The sequence below is a fragment of the Sapajus apella genome, unplaced genomic scaffold (assembly GCF_009761245.1).
Source record: "Sapajus apella isolate SASKATOON/1434 unplaced genomic scaffold, GSC_monkey_1.0 scaffold45, whole genome shotgun sequence".
Classification (NCBI taxonomy): domain Eukaryota; kingdom Metazoa; phylum Chordata; class Mammalia; order Primates; family Cebidae; genus Sapajus; species Sapajus apella.
Window position 1 is genome coordinate 14,753,665 of NW_022436985.1, and position 25,312 is coordinate 14,778,976.

General features: G+C 37.6%; 1 protein-coding gene across 3 annotated transcripts in view; it reads right to left on the reverse strand.

Moving 5' to 3' along the window:
- Positions 1-327: 327 nt before the first annotated feature.
- The window catches only part of COPS4 (COP9 signalosome subunit 4), a 43,101-nt gene continuing 18,116 nt past the window's right edge, over positions 328-25,312 (reverse strand). For 2 of the 3 annotated variants that reach the window (XM_032239739.1, XM_032239740.1), the window contains exons 5-10: positions 22,578-22,731; positions 22,243-22,393; positions 16,189-16,359; positions 8,433-8,548; positions 6,461-6,545; positions 328-854 (exon numbers count right to left, since the gene is read on the reverse strand). In XM_032239739.1, the coding sequence (XP_032095630.1) occupies positions 721-854; positions 6,461-6,545; positions 8,433-8,548; positions 16,189-16,359; positions 22,243-22,393; positions 22,578-22,731 (811 nt within the window). In that variant the 3' untranslated portion in view covers positions 328-720. The remainder of the gene's footprint in view (positions 855-6,460; positions 6,546-8,432; positions 8,549-16,188; positions 16,360-22,242; positions 22,394-22,577; positions 22,732-25,312) is intronic. The other variant, XM_032239741.1, reaches the window with a different exon arrangement.

Genomic DNA, 25,312 nt, shown 5'->3' on the forward strand with positions numbered 1-25,312 from the left:
ATGTCTTCCAAGCTCTTTCCATGTTGGAGCTGACACTGGAAATTACCTACCTACTTTCTTAAGCCCTTTTCCCATTTTTTTTTCTATAAAGCCCAGCTAAAACAACCCTCTGTGGAGTCTTCCCTGACTTCTCTCTGCTAATGAAGAGCTACTCTCAGTGTGCTCTAGTACTTGGAGCAAATGAAAGTAGTAAACTTACTGTCTCTTGGCTGTTTGACTCTTTGGATGACTGGAGAACAGGCATTATGACTCATCTTTGTATTTTTAGCATGTGGCATAAATCAATGTCTGCTGAATCGAAGAAAAAGGGAACAAAATACTCTTCGCTAACTAAAAACAAAAGTACTACTTTTATTTGGCTCATTTCTCCATTTATTAGAATGACCACATTTGGAGAGGCACAAAGCACTTAAGTTTTACATGACTACAAAGTTATCACAAATCCCAAACTTTTTAGCCACAGATATTTCACCTACTCTGTTTAAAGAAAAAGCTTTCAAAACATCTGAGTTAGCTTAATACACAGAAACCCTGAAATAGACGGGAACTACATATTTTTAAATGCTTGTACTTCCTGCTCTAATAATGTCTTCTTTAAACGGAATCCAGCATAAAAGGGATTGAAATGTGTAAGGTCATGATGCAAATGCTTTGGAGACAGTGAAACTGATCTGCACAACATGGAAAAAGACGTCATGTGCACAGAAGTTCTGCAAGGATTCACTGAGCCATCTGGGCTTCCATGGCTTGTGCTGTCCATTCTGGTGCTGTTTGACTAATTTTCTCCAAAAGGTTATTCACTTGGAAACAAAGTGATTGGATCTGCTTGTCCCATGTTGGCAGGGCTTCTCGTGCTAAGGGAAAAAAATATATACAAAATTAAAATTATTCTTTGTATTCATAGCAAAGGTGAGTTAAAAGATACATACTTATTACATGCCTATTCTTGGAACAGGCATGTTTCTTTTTAATATCTAAAAAAAAAGAAAAAATCTATTCAAAGAAAAAAATAAAAACAATAAATACTTTTATTAGCTTTTAAAAGTCTAAAAATCTTGGCTAATAAAACTGGCTTATTTAAACAACTGTTAAGAAAAATATTTCTTCCTTTTTGTAATTTCTAGCATTTCAAAAGGACCCAAATTACTGGCACAAAGTATAAAACAAAACAAATACATACAGATGCATGTCATTACTATTACTAGTGAAACCAAAATAAAACCAACTAACTCAACAACCTCAACCACAACAAAAAAAATACTGAAGCTGTCTTTTCATCACTAAGGCTTGCAGATTCTTAACACACTGCCACCTACTGGGGAAAGCAAGTCTATTCACACATTCAAATCTCTCTCTACTTGACTCTGAAGGATAAATATCATAACATTTAAACGCCTAAAAAAAAGTATTCTTGAATCCACAAGGGATTTCTCTATCCCAGCACTATATAGTTAGAGATAAAAAACTGAAAGGAATGCCCGATTCAAAATAGCACCAAACTTTACAAAAAAAGGGCACAGATTTAGTGAAAAAGCAACCTGTAAAATATTAATACAGGGCAAAAGATAACTGAGTAGACACAAATCACAATCCCAGGTGGAAATATACAATAATATAAAAATATCAGTCCTTCTCCTTTAATAAATAAATTTAAAGAAATTCCAAAGACAATCCCCATTTTCTATTTTGCTTTCTAACCAGGGCAAAATTATTAAAGTTAACATAAAAAATCGGTGTTTGAGAATGGCCAAGATAATTCTGAAAATGAAAATCAGTGGTGGAAGTGAGGTATATCCATCCAATGGAATGCTATTCAGCTATAAAAAGGAATGAAGCACTGATTACCTGCCATGACATGGACGAACCCTAAAGATACTATGCTGAGTGAAATCAGTCAAAAGGTCACATATTGTCTGATTCCTTTTATATGACTATCCAGACTAGGTAAATCCAGAGACAGAAGATGGACTGGTGGTTTCCAGAAGCTGGGGGAAGGAAGGAATGGAGAGTAACAGCTTAAAGGGCAAGGGCTTCCTTTGGGAAGATAAAAATGTTCTGGAACTAGACAGAGCTAGAGGTTGTACAACACTGTAAATGTACTACAGGCCATTGAAATGTTTACTTTAAAATGGCTACTGTTCTGTTTTGTGAATTTCCTTCTTTTTTTCTTCTTTGCTGTAGAAATGGGGTCTCGCTATGTTGCCTAGACTGGTCTTGAATTCTTGAGCTCCAGTAATTCTTCCACTTCAGCCTTCCAAAGCATTAGGGTCACAACTGTAAGTCACTGTGCCCAGCCCATGTGAATTTCAATTTAACAACAACAAAAAAAAGTAGTGGGAAGCAGTAGTTGCTTTACCAGTACTAAAATTTACTATAAATTTATTATATTGTTGCAGATCAGTGGAACCAAACAGGGTACAGAAATAGATCCAAACATATATGAGGAACCAAATCAGATATGTCAAAGATCACAATTTAATCAGAAAGAATGTTTTATTTAGTAAATGATACGTGGATAATTCACTATTCACCTAGAAAAAAAAAAAAACAACTAGACAATAACCTAAAATTATCCACAGAAATCAACTATAGATGGATTAAATTTCTAAATGTAAAACAATAGTATTAGAAAAAGTTAGGAAAACACAAGCTTTATTCCAAGGTAGGAGACTTTCTTAACACAGGAAATTCAAAAGCCATAAAATAAAACATTGACCTATTTGGGTGCAAAAAGTTTAAAAATGTGTTTATGTTATGGATTATCTTCGAGAAGAAAAGCTGCCAGAATGGAAAAAAATATTCGTTAACACATATTACAAATAATGTTAAAATTATCAGCCAGGTGGCCAGGCACAATGGCTCACGCCTGTAATTCCAGCACTTTGAGAGGCCGAGGTGGGCGAATCACAAGGTCAGGAGATCAAGACCATCCTGGCCGATGTGGTAAAACCCCGTCTCTACTAAATTACAAAAAATTGGCCGGGTGTGGTGGTACATGTCTATAGTAGTCCCAGCTACTCAGAAGGCTGAGGCAGAGGAATCGCTTGAATCTGGGAGGTGGAGGTTGCAGTGAGCTGAGATCGCACCACTGCACTCCAGCCTGGCAATAGAGCAAGACTCTGTCTAAAAAAAAAAAAAAAAAAACTATCAGCCAGGCACAGTACTTTATACCAATAATTGTAGCACTTTGGAAGGCTGAGGCAGAATGATCATTTGAGGCCAGGGGCTCAAGACCAGCCTGAAGAACAACATAATTGAAACAGAAACAGACATTTAGACAAACAGTTACACAACTGACAATAACTAGGATAATGCTAGGAAGAAATTCAGGCTGACATGAGAACATATAATTTAAAGCCATATCTAATCTGGAGAGTCAGGAAAATCATTTCTTTTTTATGTTTGCATTTTTTTAAAGAACATAATCTCATACTCCGTGTTATGTTAAAAGTGAAGAAAAATGAAAAATTAAAAAAAATAAAAAATAAATTTAAAAAAAGAACATAATCATTCCAGTTGTACTAGTGAACTGGACTAGAAAGGAACAATTGTAGATATGAGAGAGAGAAGAGAAAAGAAGGGAAGAGGAAGAGAGGAGGAGGAGAGAGCAGAGAAGAGAAAAGAGAAGGTTACTTCTCAACACCTGCAGAGGTTATGACAGCAGGGTTCAGAATAGGTTGGTGATAGTATGAAATGAAGAAAAGGACCTGGTACAGTGGCTCACACCTGTAACCCCACCACTTCAGGGATTCAGGAGGTTGAGGTGGGAGGATGGTTTGGGCCCAAGGTAAGGAATATTGGAGAAAGCTGACAATGTGGTTTGGGGCTGGCTGGCTGGTTGGTTGGCTGTGGGGGACACACAGGAAGGGAAGATAATACATTCAGTTTTTGGTAAGTTCATGCTAAGATGCCCGTGAAGCAATCAGGTAGAAACACCTCAGTAGTGAACTACAGCCATGGGGCTGGGACTTAGAAGATTCACCCTAGAAAGGTTAATATAGGCATTGTCTATCAGAGATGGTAGCTGAGTCAAAGGAAATAGATGAGATTACCCATAGAAACTCAGTAGCACAAGTGGGACAAGGCCTACGATTAAGCCCTAAGTAACTAGCATTTAAATTTAAAGGTACTACAGATTCTACAAAGATGACTATGAAGGATAGCTGGAGATACAGGAGGAAAAGTAGAATCAGATGGAAGAGATGACAAAAGTCAAGGCTGTGGTGGTGAGGAGAAGGTTCAAAAAGTAGTGAGATCAACATTATTCGACATGTTGAAAAGTCAAGATAAGATTTGGAACATATAAGAATTTTCATTAAGGCTGGGCGCGGTGGCTCACGCCTATAATCCCAGCACTTTGGGAGGCCGAGGCGGGTGGATCACGAGGTCAAGAGATCAAGACCATCCTGGTCAACATGGTGAAACCCCGTCTCTACTAAAAATACAAAAAATTAGCTGGGCATGGTGGCGCGTGCCTGTAATCCCAGCTACTCAGGAGGCTGAGGCAGGAGAATTGCCTGAACCCAGGAGGCGGAGGCTGCAGTGAGCCAAGATCGCACTATTGCACTCCAGCCTGGGTAACAAGAGCGAAACTCTGTCTCAAAAAAAAAAAAAAGAATTTTCATTAAAATGGGGGATCCATGAGGATGTGTAAATATTGATGGGGAAAAAAAAAAAAGGATGAAAACAGACAAAAATAACTGCTAATCTCAGGCTCCTAAACCAGTTTTTTAGTGGGAGGGGAGAGGGACAGGGGTCAGAGAAAAGGTCCAAAGCATGAGTGGAAGAACCATACAGGGAGATGGAAGCCACCTGCAGTAAAACATGAAGGAAGAAAAAGATTCACATCTACATCTAAAATTAAAGTGTTTATACATCTGATAAAGAAGTTAAAATAGGGACAGGCACGGTGGCTCACGTCTATAATCCCAGCACTTTGGGAGGCCAAGGAGGGCGGATCACAAGGTCAGGAGATCGAGACCATCCTGGCCAACATGGTGAAATCCTGTCTCTACTAAAAAATAGAAAAATTAGCTGGGCATGGTGGCACACCTGTAGTCCCAGCTACTCGGGAGGCTGAGGCAGGAGAATCGCTCGAACCCAGGAGGCAGAGGTTGCAGTGAGCCAAGATTGCGCCACTGCACTCCAGCCTGGTGAGAGAGCAAGACTGTCACAAAAACAAAAACAAAACAAAACAAAAAAGTTAAAATAACAAAGTGAGTCAGAGAAAAAAAATAATAAAAAAACTAACAAAGAAGTTAAAATATTTCACACTGATAGCTTTTTTTCCCCTTTGAAATAGGAAACAAGGTTTTCTACTGAGAGTAAATGGGGAGAAAAGTCAGAGATTTATGAAAAAACAAAACTGAAATAGTCATTGCAAAATAGGAAAAGGAGTGGACTAGAGAAATGTACCATGAATCCCATGTAGTGCTGAGGACCTTGAATTTATAGAGGAATCAGCCTGTCTGATGCCTGACTCTTCTCCAGCACAAAAAAGATTGTGCTAACTGGATAAAAACAGAAGAGTCAATGGACCAGAAACTCCAATAAGGTCAAGGAAGAATTCAACTGCAAGTAATGGAGACAGACCACAGACCACTAGACAAACAGGAAAAAGGTTATGGCCAGAGTGAGATATTTCAAATAAAAATTTTACAAGTGGAACAGTTCTGAGTACAGCAAGGTCCAGGGTGCAAATGAGGTGGGAAGAAGCAGCTGAGAAGGTATTAGACAATGAAAAAGTCAAGGGATCCACTTACCTGTCTGCCTCCATTAGTTTAATGAGTTGCTGAATAGGAAATGCAACTGTCATTCCATATGCTTGATACATGGTATGTGGTCAATAAATATTTGATGCATAAATGAACATAAATGATATAACATAATAAATGATATAACATGCATGATGATATAACAATTTGAGTTTCAAATTTTTCCTTAACATAGAAAATCCTGCAGTAAGATTTGTGAATATATATATATATATATATATATTTTTTTTTTTTTTTAGACAGAGTCTCTCTCTGTTGCCCAGGCTGGAGTGCAGTGGTGCAATCTCGGTTCACTGCAACCTCTGCCTCCTGGGTCCAAGCGATTCTCCTGCCTCAGTCTCCTGAATAGCTGGTACTACAGCTGCATGCCACCACACCAGGCTAATTTTTGTATTTTTAGTAGAGACAGGGTTTCACTATGTTGGCCAGACTGATCTCAAACTCCTGAACTCAAGTGATCTGCCTGCCTCAGCCTCTGAAAGTGCTGGGACTACAGGTATGAGCCACCATCACCAGGCTCATGAATATAACTTCTTAAAAATTATTTTAAATTATTTCTTTGGGAAATAAGTTCATTCCAGTAGTAAGATTCTGAATCAAAGGAAACTGTCCAACATGTTTTAATCATAAATATAACAACAGTTCACTGCTATTTCATTATGACAGAAATATACAAAACCTCTTACTTTCAAAATGAACTATGCCATCAATCTGGTCAATAAATCCATTCATACGTCCTTCTGTTATCATTTGAGATGCTATCTTTTCTGCCTATTGGAGAGGAAAAAAAAACTCTGAGAAACTTGATCATATCTTTTAGTTATTTACATATGATAAGAGAACTGAAAGCTTCTGGTTTAACTAACATCACTAAACTTTACATATATGTTCACCTGCCACTAGAAGAGTAAATCTTGTAAATTTGGCTATTTCTCAATTCTTGCTGCGCATAAGCCATTATTTTAAGTTAATTGGGATCTGTTTTCCTTGTGAGATTTTGGACAAGAATATAACTTTTTTACCATTTTCTCCTCTGCTCAAAAGCAAATGATCAATTTTTCTTCTTACTGGGATCCACACCTCTAAAAAAACCCAAACAAACTAGTTTTTATTTTTCAATTTCCACAGTATTTGCTACCCCAGAAACTTTAAAAATTGAAAGGAAGAATAGATGTTGAAATTCAAAAACAAATTCAAAGAATTTAAAAGACAATTAAAAGGAAGTAAAAGTTCGGCTACCTAACTCTTAAAGATATATTTAGTGTTTACTATGCATAAGCAAACTGGATTGTCATTTATTAACCTGGTCATTTATTAATTCTGACCATCTTCACAATCAATCCTATCACTCCTGAACAGACTGTGACTAGCATTTATTGTTAAAAATATATTCACCTCCAATAGTCTTAGCAAGAGATCATACCTTAAAGTCTCAAGAAGAAAGTATATTTTAACAGTAACTTAAACCTTGACTCCCAAATTGTTCCTCCTTTACTGTGTATTGAATGTGTACAAGTGACAGAATTGTTAGAAAATTCTAATTAAAATTTCATTGCCGTTACAGTGGCTCATGCCTGTAATCCCAGCACTTTAGGAGACTGAGGCAGGAGGATCACTTGAGACCAGGAGTTCAAGAGCAGCCTGGGCAACATGTTTCTTTAAAAAAAAAAAAAAAAAAAATTAGCCAGGTGTGGTGGTATGTACTTGTAGTACCAGCTATTTGGGAGGCTGAGGCAGGAAGATTGCTTGAACCCACGAATCTGAGGTAGCAGTAGGCTATGATCGCACCACTGCACTCCAACCTGGGTTACAGAGCAAGACCCTGTCTCTAAAAACAAAACAAACAGACAGACAAAAAAATTTCACTGCCAGAGAAAAGGGAATGTGACTGTATGAATGTAACTGTATAACTTTTAAGGTTTACAAATTAGCTAAAAGTAAGGTTGACTGCTTAATTTTATTTAAAATTAAGAGAATATTTTGTAAGTGATACCTGCAACACATTCTAAATGCTTTCCAAGCTCATTCTTATTGGATAAAAAAATTAAAAATTAAAAATTAAAAATAAATGCCACTGGTACTTTGTTGAAATGTATACACAGCCAACCAAACCCTATGACTAACAATAAAATTAAGTTCCCTAGTAAATCAGTCAACTTCTTAAGTTAAATCCAAGCACAGAAGATTGGAAATAGCCTGGAGTATTACCATATCATTCTCTCAAAAAGATGAAGCATTTAAACTATAAGTCAATCTAGGGCACAAAAAAGTAAGGCATTTATCAAAATCTTAGTCAGAAATCAAAAACTACTATACAGTAGATTTAAACAGACACCAAACAAAGATATTCTCAGAAAATGGGTGTCATAACCTGAAACTCCTGGAAGATTTCTATTCTAGGTCACCTTGTCACAAAACACAAAAAACACCAAAAACAATTACACTAATTAAAACACCAAAAACAGTTACATTAAGACAATTACACTAATAAACACTAGGCCTATTTTAACAGTTAAATAGTTTATTTACATTTACTTGTGGCTTTTTATGTGTCATTCTGTTGTTTCCAACATTTATCAATTATATATTTTATTTTCTCATTATCTTAATAGTTATATCTCTTAACTTCCTTTTTATGTATTGGAATCAAGAAAATACCTTAGCCGCAGGAATCTCTAAAAGAGCTCCAAGTTCTTCGAAGGTAATATTATTATATAATTTACTTGCAGACAACAAATTGTGTTCAATAACAGCTCTGTCCAAGATGCTGGAACCTTAAATAAACATAAATAAGATGGTTACAAGTTTGAAACTAGTTTTACACTCTAAAAAGATGCATCATTTTTTCAGAAAATTTCTAGGCATGTAATAACTCATCCTCTTTACTCCTCTGATCAAAATTTTAAAAGTAACCAATGTATGATATAGTTTCATTAATGTACAATTAAATAAAAGTAACATTTAGTAAATGAGTGATGGGCAAATAATTATTAACTAAGTAAATAAATCTAACCTTTTGGGTTTGGAATTTTGCTTCTTTATGCTATCAAATTCATTAATTTTTTGTTTTTTTGAAACAGAGTTTCACTCTGTTGCCCAGACTGGAGTACAGTGGCACGATCTCTGCTCACTGCAACTCTGCCTCCCAGGTTCAAGTGATTCTTGTGCCTCAGTCTCCCAAGTAGCTGGGACCACAGGTGCACACCACCACACCCAGCTAATTTTTTGTATTTTTAGTAGGGACAGGGTTTCACCATGTTGGCCAGGCTGCTCTCACCTGGCCTCAAGTGATCTACCCACATGGACCTCCAAATGTGCTGCCATTACAGGCATGAGCTGTGGCATCTGGCCCATTAACTTTTCTTTCTACAAACAAACTTTTACTAGCAAGCAGCAGCACAACAATCATGCAACCTGTTCTGCAAGCCTGATAAACTGTCTGATGTCTATTCTTTTGAGCACTCCACAAGCATCAAACCAAGGCAAATGTGAGAAATATCCAGAAGGCACGATCAGGCTAACCTTCCAGAGAGATCAGGCATAGAATCCTCTTTTAAGTGAGATCATACGGTACCTGATAACGTACTGGACCCAAGATCCCACTTTGAATGTATTAGATCACTGGGCTCACCAAGTGCTTACATATTTCTTCTGAATACTTACCACCATAATGGATTCAGGGGACAAAATATACTCAGAAACTTCAAGAGAAGTATTCTGAGAACGCCTTTTTCTTATAATGCCTCATTTCTCCTTTTCCAGAATTCTGCCCATGATCTGCTAGTTTTTCACTCAACTGCTATCTCCTACTCTCCCTTGCTGGTTCCTCCTTCTTTTCCTTATCGCGAATATTAGAGGGCTTAATTTTGCACCTGGATCTCTTTTAACCCAACATTGTCTCAATACCATCAAAATGCTGATAATGGTGAGATACATACTTCTAATCTAAATCTCCCTTTTGAACTCAGACATACATAGCCAACTACCTAAATTAAATCTCCAATTCAGTAATTTACAAATATCTCAAATTTAATATGTTCAAAAAAGCAGCCAGGCACAGTAATTACCATGTAATTATTGCACAGTAATTACCCATGTAATCCCAGCACTTTGGGAAGCCAAGACGAGAGGACTGCTTGAGCACAGGAGTTCAAGACCAGTCTGGGCAACATGGAAAGACCCTGTCTCTACAAAAGAATTCAAAGATTAGCAGGGTGTGGTGGCACACGCCTATAGTCCAAGCTACTGGGGCGGTGGAGGGATCATTTAAGCCCAAGAGGTCAAGGCTGCAGTGAGATGTGGCATCATGCCAGCCCCAGCCTGGGCAAAAGAGTGAGACCCTGTCTCAAAAAAAAAAAAAAAAAAAAAAAAAAAGGACTGCTTAGCCAGGCACAGTGGCTCATATCTGTAATCCCAGTGCTTTGGAAGGCTGAGGTGGGAGGATTGCTTGAGGCCAGGAGTTCAAGAGTAGCCTGGGCAACATAGTGAGACCCCAACTCTACAAAAAACTAAAAAAGTAACCGGGCACGGTGATTAAAAAATTAAAAAATTAACCAGGCATGGTGATTAAAAAATTAAAAAATTAACCAGGCATGGTGTACTTCCAGCCACTTTGTTCCAGCCTGCAGCAGGCCATGATTGCACCACTGTACTCTAACCTGGGCAACAGAGCACAACTGTGACTAACAAAAAAAAGGAAAAAGAATAAAAACTCTCCTCAGTTGGTTCCTCTCCCAATCTATCCATACAGCAGGCAGAGGGGAGGCAAGAATAAGGAGTTTAATAGGTACAGAGTTTCAGTTGGGAAAATGTAAAAGGTCTGGAAATGGATGTTGGTGATGGTTGCACAACAATGTGAAAGTACTTAATGCCACAGAACTGTACACCTAAAAATGATTAAAATGGGAATTTTTATGTTATATATATTTTATCACAATTTTTTTGTGCCTGGGGCAATCACGTCTCACTGCAGCCTTGACTTCCTGGGCTCAAGCAATCCTCCCACCTCAGCCTCCCCAATTGCTAGAACCACAGGCATACACCACCATGCCTGGCTGTTTTCCTTTATATTTTGTAGAGCTGAGGCCTCACTATGTTGCACAGGCTCGTCTGAAACTCCCAGGCTCAAGCAACGCTCCCACCTTAGCCTCCCAAAGTGCTGGGATTACAGGCGTGAGCCACTGTGCCCAGCCATATATATATATATGGTACAGCAGTATATCCAGTTTAAAAGATTGTATGGTGGGCACGGTGGCTCACGCCTATAATTCCAACATTTTGGGAGGCTGAGGCAGGTGGATCACCTGAGGTCAGGAGTTCTATACCAACCTGACTAACGAGGAGAAACCCATCTCTACTAAAAATACAAAATTAGCCGGGCATGGTGGGGCATGCCTGTAATCCCAGCTACTCAGGAGGCTGAGGCAGGAAAATTGCTTGAATCCGGGAGGCAGAGATTGGGGTGAACAGAGATCGTGCCATTGCACTGCAGCCTGGGCAACAAGAGCAAAACTCTGTCTCAAAAGGAAAAAAAAAAAAAGACTGCTTCTTTAGGTGGGAAGGGAGAAAATAAAAATGTTGTAGTTAACTTTTTAGAAATCTTATTTCTCAAAATTATCTATGGGATAAGTGGAAAATTATTACTACACTCATTTAGTAGTTCAAAAATATAAACAGTACTTAGTAGTGGCAGAAGTAAAATTCCCCAAAGGTAGAAGTTATAAAAATCTATGTATCCACAAAAATCAAGTATATTTCTATATACCCTCAATGAACAGGCAGAAAATGAAATTAAGAAAATAATTTTATCTAAAACAGCATCAAAAAGGGCAAAGTTCTTAGGAATAAAAATGCAAACATTATAGTCTACAAAGTAGAAAACGTTGAAAGAAATTAAAGAAGATTTAAATAAACAGAAAAACATAGAAGTCTAAAATAGTCAAGATGGCAAGGGTCCTCAATTTGATCTACAGATTTAATGCAGTCCCACTACGAAAATCCTAGCTGGTTTCTTTGCAGAAATTGACAAGCTGACACCAAAACTCATAAGGAGATTCAAGGGACCAAAAAAAGCTAAAACAATCTTAAAAAAGAACAAAGTTGGATTCACACATCCCAATTTCAAAATTTCCTACGCAGATACAGCAACCAAAACAGTATAGTGCTTGCATAAAGATAGACATATGTATTAGTGGAATAGAATTGAGGGTCCATAAATAAACGCTCACATTTATGATTGACTGATGATAAGCAAGGGTGCCATGACAATTCAAAGGGGCAAAAGTAACAGTCTTTTCAACAAATAGCGCTGGGTCAACTGGATATCCACATGCTAAAGAATAAAGTTGGACCCCTACCTCACACAACATGCAAAAATTAACTCAAAATGAATCAAAGACCTAAATGTAAATGCTAGAACTATAAAACTTTTAGAAATAAAACAAAGCAAGTTTTCTTCATGACCTTGGATTAGGCAGTGATTTCTTCAATATGACACCTAACTATAACACAACAACAACAAAAACAAATAAACTGTACTTCAAAATTTAAAACTTTTGTGTTTCAAAGGATATCACCAAAAAAGTGAAGAGATAACACACAGAATGGGAGAAAACATTCGTAATCCTTTACTAATAAGAGACTTGTATCTAAACTACATAAAGAATTCTTACAATTCTATGATAAAATGACAACCTAATTTAAAAATTGGCAAAGGACTTGAATAGACATTCCTCTGAAGAAGATACACAAATGGCCAGTTAGCACATGAAAAGGTATTCAACGTAACTACCTATCAGGAAAATGCAAATCAAAATCACACGAGAATGCCTAACTTAAAAAGGCACCTAATAATAAGTGCGGAGAGGACGGGGCATGGTGGCTTATGCCTGCAATCCCAACACTTTGGGAGGCCTAGGACTAGGCCCAAGCAGTTCAAAACCAATTTAGGCAACAAAATGAGACTCTGTCTCTACAAGATACAAAAATTATCTGGGCATGATGGCATATACCAGTAGTCCCACCTACTCAGGAGGCTGAGATGGAAAGATCATTTGAACATAGGCAGTCGAGCTGTAGCGAGCCGTGACTGTGCCACTGTACCAGCCTAGGTAACAGAGTGAGACTCTGTCTCAAAATACTAAGTGTGGATGAGAATGCGGAGAAATTGGAACCTTCGCACACAGGTGGAGGAAATGTAAAATGGAGCAACTGCTTTGGAAAACAGTCTGGCAGCTCCCTAAAAGCCTAATAAACACAGAGTTATTATATAACTCAGTAATTCCATTCCTAGGTACATACTCAAGAGAATAAAAACCTATATCCTTACAAAAACTTTTACATCAGCTGGACAGAGTGGCTCATCCCTGTAATTCCAGTATTTTGGGAGGCAGAGATGGGTGGATCGCTTCAGTCCAAGAATTGAAGGCCAGCGTGGGCAACATGGCAAAACCCTGACTCTGCAAACAATACAAAAAATTAGCCAGGTATGGTAGTGCATGCCTGGCTACCTGGAAGGCTGAGGTGGGAGGATCATCTAAGCCTGAGAGATCAAGGCTGCAGCAGTAAGCCATGATGCTACCACTGCACTCCAGCCTAGGCCACAGAGTGAGACCCTGTCTCAAAAAGAAAAAAAAAAAAACCTTTTATATGAATGTTCATAGTAGCATTATTAACAGTCCCAAAGTGTAAACAACCTCAATGTCTACAAACTGATGAATAAACAAGATGGTACATCCATATAATTTATTTGGCAATAAAAAGGAACGAAGTGCTGATCCATATTAAAACATGAATGAATCTTGGAAAAATTATGCTAAGTGAAAGAAGCCAGTCACAAAAGGCCTTATTTTGTAGGATTCCATTTATATTAAATGACCAAAATATACAAATCTACAGAGCAGAAAGCCGGCGATAGTGATATTGCACAACTGATAATATACCAAAAACCACTGAAATGTAATTTTAAAAAAAAAAACTTGCTAGCCTAGGGTTGAACCTTATGCCAAAATGCCCAAAAATGTCTAAGAGAAACAGTAAGGTTTAAAATGGAAGAGGAAGAAAACAAACATCTTTCCCCAATATACAGTCCCAGGTGAGAATCACTTGCTCCACAGAGATCCTAGTAAATATGTTTCTTTTCTGAAAACAATTATCAAATTAATTATATATTTTCACTTTTCTCTCATGGCCAGAAAGCTCAAGTCAAATCTGAAGCCCAATTATATCAATTCTGGAAACTTTTAAAAGTTTGTCTCGCCTTTGAATTGTGTAGCAGACATCTTTCAAAAAGAATGTATAGCTGTCCAGAATATGCAGACTTTAAAAGTAAAATTAACAGTAAATTTTACTTTAAAAGAATTTAAAAGTAAAAAGGAGAACCAAGAGTAGCAACAATGAAAATACATACATACTATTCACAGGTAGGCCACAAATTTAATTTGAAGCTTTCTAGCAGCCAACCAAAATAAGAAAATCAATGAGTTTATCAATTCACAGTGTGTTTAAATAAGGTAAAAAACAAATTGCTCAGAAGAATCACAACTAAGATTAAGGCCAGAAAGGAATTTTTCCTAAGGACATACATAAAAAATATCTTATGGAAATAAAAAGTCTCCTTTAGATAGAAAGATGAGAATCAACTGACTTGCTTCTTAACATGTAATTAAATGAAAGCAACTCAATAGGAGGTCAATACAATACCTTCACTGATCTGGTTTAACTCAGGACAGTAAATTTGCATGACGTGTACATCCTTCATTCAGCCTCTACATAAATGACTCTTTACAGCTAATTTCTCTTCTCTATAGGATGACAATGAACCCAAGGCAGTGAGTCTAACAGATCTGCATATTCTTTTTTTTTTTTTGAGACAGCATCTTGCTCTGTTGCCCAAGCCGGAGTGCAGTTGTGCAGTCTTGGCTCACCGCAACCTCCAGGTTCAAGCAATTTCCTTCCTCAGCCTCCCGAGTAGCTGGGATTACAGGCACCTGCCACAACACCTGGCTCATTTTTGTATTTTTAATAGAGATGGGGTTTCACCATGTTGGCCAGGCTGGTCTCAAACTCCTGACCTCAGGTGATCTGCCCACCTTGGCCTTACAAAGTGCTGGGATTACAGGCATGAGCCACCGTGCCAAGCCCAGATATGCATATTGCTCTTGACCTTTTGCATGTTTCTGGTTGTCCTACATCTGTATTTTTATTATTGTGTGAGTTATCATTACAAACTACTTTAAAACCTCTGTAGACAATCCTAGATAAAAATATATGTTATGAAGAAGTAACTATTCTTTCCTGGCCAAGGCAGTGTGACTTAAGCAAATACATCCCACATCGCCCTTAACTAGGAGATATAACAGTTAGTTCTATTCTTATTGGCAACACTTTACACTGAGTAACCTTGGGACAAACTACTAAGCCAAATTTTGCTCTAAAATAGGACAGGATAATTATGTTCTGTTATAATTTAACGCTCAGATTAATTTTTTGGGGGGACGACATTTCGCTCTTGTCGCCTAGGCTGGAGTCTACTGGAACGATCTTGACTCACTGCAACCTCCGCCTGCTGGGTTCAAGTGATTGTCACACTTCAGCCTCCCGAGTAGCTGGGATTATAGGCACCTGCCACCACACCCAGCTAATTTTTGTATTATTAGTAGAGATGGAGTTTCACCATGTTGCCCAGGCTGGTCTCAAACTCCTAATCTTAGGTGATCCACCCGCCTCAGCCTACCAAAGTGTTGGGATTACAGACATGAGCCACTGCGCCTGGCAGATGACGCTTAAGTTACTTACAAATGGTTTGAGTATTTTTTTAAGTCAGGCATTATAAGCATAGTCTATAATTTTTCTGCTTTTACAGTTTCCAAAAAATGCATTATTTCACAAAGTGCTTTATGACAGGGCTATTATATTTAATACCATAAGTCCAAGATCTGTAGGCACTTATCTTCAGTCAATAATTCCTCTTTTTAGCCAGGCACAGTGGCTCACACCTGTAATCCCAGCACTTTGCAAGGCTGAGGCAAGCAGATCACTTGAGACCAGGAGTTCACGACCAGCCTGGCCAAAATGGTGAAACCCTGTCTCTACTAAAAATCCAAAATTAGCTGGGTGTGGTGGCACATGCCTGTAATCCCAGCTACTCAGGAGGCAGAGGTAGGAGAATTGCTTGAACCTGTGAGGCGAAGGTTGTAATGAGCCAAGACTGTACCATTGCACTCCAGCCTGGGCAATAAGAGTGAAACTCTTATCTCAAAAGAAAATAAAAAATAAAAATAATTCCTTTTTTTAATGAGGAAATGTTATATAAAATTATTATTAAAAGACGGCAAGATGCTTCTAATTTAACATGATTTCCACTAGTCTGTGCCTAAATACTGACTACCATATACACATAAGACATGATCATTACCATCAGCTGTAGTTGCTTTTTGGTGAGGCATCAGCATGGCAGCGAATTCTTGAAGCTGATTTCCCCTGATGATCCTATCCAGGTACATTTTCTCTAGTATCCCATAGGCAGCAAGTTGCTGGCACCTTTCATCCTTAAAAAGAGTAGCTAGCATCCGAGAACGCTGCTGTCCTAAAGGAAACAAATGAGCATCAAATGTTTTTACAATGTTTCATCAGAAAAAAAAATCGATCTTACAACTTCATTTTTGCCTACTAAATATACAGTCAATACTCATTATTCATGGTAATTATGGTCTGTAGTCACTGACAATGCTGAATTATCAAACACCAACCTGCTACTCCTATGGGAATATAAGGTTAGGTTCTTGTGAGCATCTGGTCACAACATTTTTGTCTGCCAATTAATCTGTAACCTTGTTTTATGTGTGTTTCTGTTTAAAGACATCCTATTTAATATATACTGTTGATTCATTAACATTGAACTCACAGCCAACACTATAAATCATACATAAATGAAGCTATCTAACACACATATTTTCTCCATAAGGCGCTTAAGAACACCTCCCAGACAGCACTTCAGCACTATAGCCTGCTGCCATTTTAAACAGCAAAATCACTGACAACAGAACAAAAGTGTGAACAACGTGATCTTAAACAGATCATGAAAAGGACATCTGTGTACATTATAAAAGTAAAACAGCAAGCAGGGAATCTGCATGTTCAACCTCAAGTGGAAACATGTGTCAGGACATTCAAATATTTTGCCACCCTGCACATATCTGCAAAGGACTGTGGAAGTGCTGCAAGTATTGACTTTGAAATTATGAATAAATTTTAGCAAGGAGGAAAATTTAGAAACATGGAATCCACAGATAAAGAGGAGCAACTATATAGCCATCCACGAAAAATTTGGGATAGATGCCAAAATGTTACAAGTGGTTGGAAGAACAAATGATTTCTATTTTCCTTTTCTTATTTGTATTTCTATAATAAACATTCATTATTTTGTTAATTAAAAATTTACAAAAGATGAAAAAATATCTGATAGGAAACTTAATATTCATAGTTTCAATTTATATTTTCTAGGACCTTTAGTGACAACTGATGACATTAAAAAATCAAACTCATTAAAATGATCCTATCAATGACCTTTTTCTTTTTAAATATATTTCTAGCTCTTTTTACCAAAAGAGCCTAACCACAATGACACCCAGAAGCAATGAGCATATCTATTCATATCTACATATCCAAATCTTGGTAGCTCATTAAAAAGAGATAGGAATTCTTGAAAAATAGCTGATTTCAAGTCTGAGGCGGGGAAAACACAAGATAAATCCAAGTCATCTTTTTCTACTGATTTGCAGGAAGTATTCAAAGATTAACGGGGCCATGTCAAAAAGACAGAATCGGCCAGGCACGGTGGCTCATGCTTGTAATCCCAGCATGTTGGGAGATCAAGATGGAGGGATTCCTTGAAGCCAGGAGTTTGAGGCTACCCTGGCCAACATAGCAAGACCTCATCTCCATTAAAAAAAAAAAAAAGACATAATCTAGTCATGTTTGGAACAATTTGATCATCAAAAAGAATAACAATTGTAATTTATTGTCATACACTGAATAAATAAAAAGGTAAGTCAAATATACAAGAATGTTCATAGCAGTACTATTCCTAGCAGCCAATAAGAAATTAGTATAAATGAATTGTGGTATACTCATACAATGGAATATTATATAATAAGGAAAATGAAGAGAGTACAACTACACATAGCCATATGGATATATTTCACAAAATTGAGCAAAAGAAGCAAGACAAGAAAGAATACACTATATGATTTCACTTATCAACAAAAATAAGGCTAATAATAGTGATTACTATTGTAAGGTTAGGAGTTGGGGCTAGTGACTTGTAGAAAGCATAAAAAAGGCCTCTGGGGTATTGGTAATATTTTGTTTCTTGTTCTGGATGTTGACTACATGGAGGTGCTGAGTTTGTGAAAATTCATCAAGCTATATACTTTTGACATGTGTACTTTTCCTGTGTGTATATCATACCAACAGAAAATAAGCAGGGAAAAAAAGTACAAAGTAAAAAGTTCCAAATAAAAGTACAAAAAAGGGAAAAAAAAGTTCACGCAGTAGAAGCAGCAAATCACCATTCTGTAACATACAATGTAATGAGTGACCCAAGCAAGGATTATTATTAATTTTTTTTCTTTGATACGGAGTTTCACTTGTGTTGCCCAGGCTGGAGTGCGATGGCGTGATCTCTGCTCACCGCAACCTCTGCTTCCCGGGTTCAAGCAATTCTCCTGCTTCAGCCTCCCAAGTAGCTGTGGTTACAGGCATGCGCCACCACGCCCAGCTAATTTTGAATTTTTAGTAGAGACGGGGTTTCTCCATGTTGGTCAGGCTGGTCTCGAACTCCTGACCTCAGGTGATCTGCCCACCTCGGCCTCCCAAAGTGCTAGGATTACAGGCATCAGCTACTGTACCCAACCCCATGCAGGATTATTAATGGATGATAATTTATCATGTAAAAGAAAGTAGAGAACAGAAGGGTTTTGTTTTTTGTTTTTTCTTTGAGATGGGGTTTCACCATATTGGCCAAGATGGTCTCAATCTCCTGACCTTGTGATCCACCCATCTCGGCCTCCCAGAGTGCTGGGATTACAGGCATGAGCAACCTCACCCAGCGAGAACAAGTTTTAGTATCATGGAACACAAAAAGTTTATTGATATGGTTTCAGATTCCACATTGCTACTAACATGTAAGAAACCAATCATTTGTCAGCCAGGCATGGTGGCTCATGCCTGTAATTCCAGCACTTTGGGAGGCCAAAACAGGCAGATCACAAGGTCAAGAGTTGGAGACCAGCCTGGCTAACATGGTGAAACCCCGTCTCCACAAAAATTTAAAAATTGGCCAGGCATGGTGGCACATGCCTGTAATACCAGCTACTCAGGAGGCCAAGGCAGGAGAATTGCTTAAACTCAGGAGGCAGAGGTGGCAGTGAGCCGAGATCATGCCACTGCACCCCAGCCTGGGCAACACGGCGAGACTCCGTCTCAAAAAAAAAAAAAGAAACTATACCATCTGTCAAGTATAGTACCAAAGAATATCCGTGATTACCTGAAAATGTGATTAAAATGTGCTTAACTTTTCCAGCTACATGTCTGTGTGAGGCTGAATTTTCTTCATATACTTTAACTAAAACAACCTATCAAAATGGAGTGAATGTGGAAGTACCTATAAGAATTGAGCTATTTCCTATTAAGCTAGACAGTGAAAAAAAATTTTAAATGTAAAACAATTCCATTCTCAGTAACATTTTTTGCTTTGGAAAAAATATAGTTATTTTTCATAAAACTATGTCATTTATGTTTATATGAAATGGGTCTATTACTGTTAATTTAAAATAAATTAATAAATTTTCTTAAATTACTCACTTAATTTCTAATAATCAGTAGATATAATCTATATAAACAAAAGTTTTCTGGTTCTCAATACTTTTTCAGAGTGTAAAAAGGTCCTGACACCAAGGAATTTAAGAACCTAAAGTACTGAAAGAAAACATGGGGGAACTTAAAACTACATATAATTTCATGGTAGGGAAGACTTTTTTAAGCAAGTCAACAAAACCCAGAAGCCATTAAAGAAAGATTAATAAATGTAATTAAGTAAAAATTAAAAGGTTCTGCATGGCAAAAATGTCATAAATAAAACCAAAAAGGAGACAAGTCAGGAAAAATTTTGATTTTCCTTTATATCTAAAGAGCTTTTACAAGTCACCCAGAAAAAGCAAACAACTCAAAAAATGGCCAATTGACATAAATGTATAATTCACTCAATAAAGAAATACAGATTTTTCAACAATTTTTTAAACATATGAAAAATGCTCAAGGATTCATAAATGCAAATTAAACCTAAAGTGAGATACTGTTTTCATGTACCAGATCAGAAAAGATTTTTTTAAAAAGCGAAAAGAAAATTTTTTTAAAAAGTGGTAATCCCTGTGTGAGGAATCAGGAGCTCATGAATGTTTCTGTTTAGAGTGTAACAGTACAGGGCAATGTGTAACATCTATCAAAAATTCAGAAGTATGTACCTCTGGATCCAGAAAGTTAACCTATACATATACTCATATATGTGCATAATCACTATAGCGCTGTGACTGACTGAATTATGATAAGGCCAGACAACAAAATCAAAAAGAGTGAGTTATATGTACTGACATGTAAAGATCACTATGATGATGTATATAGTTATAATAAAAAGGCAAGTTGCAAAAGTGTGTATACCATGCTACCATTTGTATTGAAAGAAATATAAGAAACCAGTAAAAGTTCTTTAGAAAAAGAAGCAGTACCATGTTCATGTACTGCCTTTTCAATAACAAAAAATAAAATAAATAAGATTACTAGTCTATAAAGAATAAAATGGGATGGAGGTAGTGGCTCACACCTGTAATCTCAGCACTTTGGGAGGCCAAGGCAGGTGGATCACTTGAGCCCAGGAGCTCAAAACAAGACTGGGCAACATGAAGAAACTCCATCTCTACAAAAATACAAAAAAAAGCCAGGTGCAGTGGCTCACGCCTGTAATCCCAGCACTTTGGGAGGCCGAGACGGGCGGATTACAAGGTCAAGAGACTGAGACCATGCTGGCCAATATAGTGAAACCCCGTCTCTACTAACATACAAAAATTAGCTGGGGGTGGTGGCACATGCCTCAGCTACTCGGAAGGCTGAGGCAGGAGAATTGCTTGAACCCAGGGGGCGGAAGTTGCAGTGAGCTGAGATTGCGCCACTGTACTCCAGCCTGGAGTACAGTGCTTTGGTGTACTCCAAGCAAGGCTCTGTCCCAAAAAAAAAAAAATACAAAAACATTAGCTGGGCATGGTGGTGTGTGCCTATAGTCCCAGCTACTTGGGAGGCTGAGATGGGAGGATCACTCAAGTACAGGAGGTTGAGGTTGTAGTGAGCAGTGATTGTGCAAGTGCACTCCAGCCTGGGTGATAGAGTGATTTAAGAAAAGCTATGGGTAGGCCAGGCGTGGTGGCTCACACCTGTAATCCTAGCACTTTGGGAGGCTAAGGCGGGTGGATCATGAGGTCAGGAGTTCGAGACCAGCCTGGCCACCATGGTGAAACCCCATCTCTACTAAAAATACAAAAATTAGCTGGGTATTGCGGCAGGCACCTGTAGTCCCAGCTGCTCAGGAGGCTGAAGCAGGAGAATCCCTTGAACCTCGGAGGCGGAGGTTGCGGTGAGCCGAGATGGCGCCATTGCACTCCAGCCTGGGCAACAGAGTGAGACTACTTCTCAAAAAAAAAAAAAAGGAAAGAAAGAAAAGCTATGGTTTAGAATTAGAATTAGCATTTCCTCTTAATGCCCTTTCTACTTCATAAGTGATTTACATGCTATAATTTAGTAAAAAGAACAAAGAATACTTATTTGTTACATGTATTGAAGAAAAGGATGAATACCAGATCTAAAACTGCGGCTTGAAAGCTAAAAAAAAATTCCAAAAGCAGTACATTAATTATCATTTCATCAATCTATAGATTTTAATTTTTGTTTTACTCTGCATAATTCTCACTTAATTTGATATCCATTTCTTTCTTTCTTTTTTTTTTTTTAATTTTTATTTTTATAAGAGACAGGGTTTCACCATGCTGGTCAGGCTGATCTCGAACTCCTGACCTCAGGTAATCCACCTGCCTAGACATCCCAAAGTGCTGGGATAACAGGTGTGAGCCACCATGCCCAGCCGATATTCATTTCTTTAGTAAAATTTTAGAACTAAACTTTACATTATCTCTTTTAACTATTCTTAACACATATACATAATAGACTGATATGAGCACATTAAATTATTTTAACAAATCATTTTATTTCTGTTTTTATTTAAACACTTAAACTACATTTACTATAAGTGTATTAAGATATCCCTTTGAAGAATAGTTCCTTGTTAAATTTCCCAATAGTAAACAACCTCAAGTTATCAAGCAAAGATAACTGTTCATTTAAGCATAAATTACTACGTGTTTACCTGCTGATGCTAAGATGGTACAGTGCAAAGCATGTTTTAAGGCCTCTAGTCTTTCACTTTCATGGACTATTGTCTTGTAAGAGAGCTCATTGTACCTTTGTGCAGCTTCAATGAATTTTCTTCTATAATCAAGAACACGTGCATAGCATACCTACAGAGGGAAAATGTTTCAATTAGGGGAAAAATTTAAAAGAGTTAAAAAAAAACAAAAAAAAAAAAAAAATACAGAGAAAGAATTTCTAATATTTAAGAGCACCTATCAGATGTTCTGGAACATCTTAGTATGTCACAATTTCTCCAGTACAAAATTAATTCCAAATCAACTCAGCTGTTACCTTATAGTGTATCTGTAACTGTTCATTGGTTGATTCATTCTGAAGCAATGATGCTCGATTTATGTAAGCCTCTGCCTGGACTGGATCATCATCCTCCAGATATAGCCTAGCAATCTTCAAGTAAGTCTCCAGTTTATAATCTACATTGTACTGTCTAGGATGTAACAGAAAAACACATAATGAGTCAACATTTTGTCAAGAAAATTTTAGTAATAATAGAAGATATGTTGTTTTTGCCTCATATATATTCTGGTACCATAAGGGAATCAAACTTTTTACTGCATTATACAAAAAATAAAAAGTAAGTTTTTTTGAATTTTTATCATCATTGATCCCATTATATCTTAGCTGCTTTTAATCCTCAGATAATCTTACCAGCTAAAGCTCTTACAAGAACAACTTCCCAGTTTAGGGGCATATCATATACGACTAGTGAGACAACCTTCCTAGAAAACAATTTGGAAATATGCTCTCCAACCATCTGTTCAATCCTTTAAAACACATATACCCTTAACCCACTATACATTTATCTTCAGAAAATAAATCCTAAGGCCAGGCATGGTGGCTCATGCCCATAATCCCAGCAATTTGGGAGAAGTAAAAAAACTAGATACAACAGCCTGTAAAAAACTATTAAAATATATTTCTATACACATATATCAAAATAGTAACAGCAATTATCTGTGGGTAGTGAGATTATAAGTGGTTTTCATTTTCTCCTTCATCTCCATGGTCACATTTTATGCCAGAAATACATAACTGAAGATCTCACATAATTCAAAACTCATATAATTCAAGATTAATCCTATCAGAAAAATTCGATTTATCTGTAAAAGTGGTGCCACCATGTGGCAAGAACACAGAGTTTATAATTCACTTGGCCCCAGCTTTGAAAATAATTCTATACTTTATTGATTTGGGAGGGAAGGGAATGGGAGGAGAAATTTACACAACTTTGTTTTGCATATATTAATATTCTGTATTATTTTCCATTCACAATTCAAATTTACATTAATTGCTATGTATAGCACTATACTCGAATTTTCCAATTTTTTTGCCATGTAACTGTTATATCAATTACTTTCATAATCAGAATGAATGATTTTTTGAAAGAAAAAGTTTCCATTTATTCAAAGTCTACATTTAGTCACTTTAACTTGTTTAGAAAACCAATGACATTTTTAGCTCTTTGGTTTCCTCACAGATAAGCTAGAGTACTATTAAAATGATAATTATGACCATTGAAAAAAACAATATATAATTTTATATTTATTTCAACTACCACTGAAAATAAATCAATTGCCCTGTGCTAGAGAGAAAATATAAGATCAAAGCAATCAAGAAAACCCTTCAAATTATTAAGGGGACCCTGAAATGCGAAATTCAACATCTACATATGAAGGCTTTTTTTTTTTTTTTTTTTTTAACAAACTGGCTGCTTTTTCAAGATGCATCATTACCTAGTAATTTCACAAATAATGCACAGAAGGCAAGATGTCTGAAGCAGTGTCTGCCTCACTATTGCAAATATTAATGAAGATCAAAGAAAGAATCCCTCCTTCACAGGTGAAGTAGAGAGTAAAGGAGTAGAGAGGCAGCTGAAGATATTTTTAAGTCCTTCACAGTTGGTGCCATTTTATACTTGCCAACTCGAGGAAGTGTTTTCAATACAATAACCAACAGTCTCACACCTTTCATCCTTCTCATACAATATACTTAGGAGAAATGTTTCATAAAGAACTATAAATTTTTTTTTTTTTTTTGAGACGGAGTTTCGCTGTTGTTGCCCAGACTGGAGGGCAATGGCACGATCTCGGCTCACCGCAACCTCCGCCTCCTGGGTTCAAGCAATTCTCCTGCCTCAGCCTCCCGAGTAGCTGGGACTACAGGCACGCACCATCATGCCCAGCTGATTTTTTGTATTTTTAGCAGAGACGGGGTTTCACCATGTTGACCAGGATGGTCTTGATCTTTTGACCTCGTGATCCACCCGCCTCGGCCTCCCAAAGTGCTGGGATTATAGGCGTGAGCCACCGCGCCCGGCCCAGAACTATAAATTTTTTTAAAAAAATTATACACATCATGAGGTAAGACTAGTTGGGTAAGAGTTATAAACCATCTTTTTTTTTTTTTTGAGATGGAATCTCACTCTGCCACCCAGGCTGGAGTGCAGTGGCACCATGTCAGCTCACTGCAGCCTCCATCTCCTGGGTTCAAGCAATTCTGCCTCAGCCTCCCAATTAGCTGGGGTTACAGGTGCCCACCACCACACCCAGCTAATTTTTTTAAATACTTTTAATAGAGACAGGGTCTCACCATGTGAGACTGGTCTCGAACTCCTGACCTCAGGTGATCTGCCCACCTCAGCCTCCCAAAGTGCTGAGATTATAGGCATGAGCCACCATGCCTGGCCCCATCTTTTTTTTTTTTTTTTGTCACCCAGGCTAGGGTGCAATGACGTGGTCTTGGCTCACTGCAACCTCCACCTCTTTGATTAAAGCGATTCTTGTGCGTTAGCCTCCTCAGTAGCTGGGATTACACGCACATGCCACCACATCCAGGTAATTTTTGTATTTTTAATAGAAACGAGGTTTCATCATGTTGGCCAGGCTGGTCTCACCTCAGGTGATGTGCCCACCTCGGCCTCCCAAAGTGCTGGGAGTAGAGATGGGATTCCACCATGTTGGCCAGGATGGTCTCAATCACTTGACCTTGTGATCCGCCCGCCTCAGCCT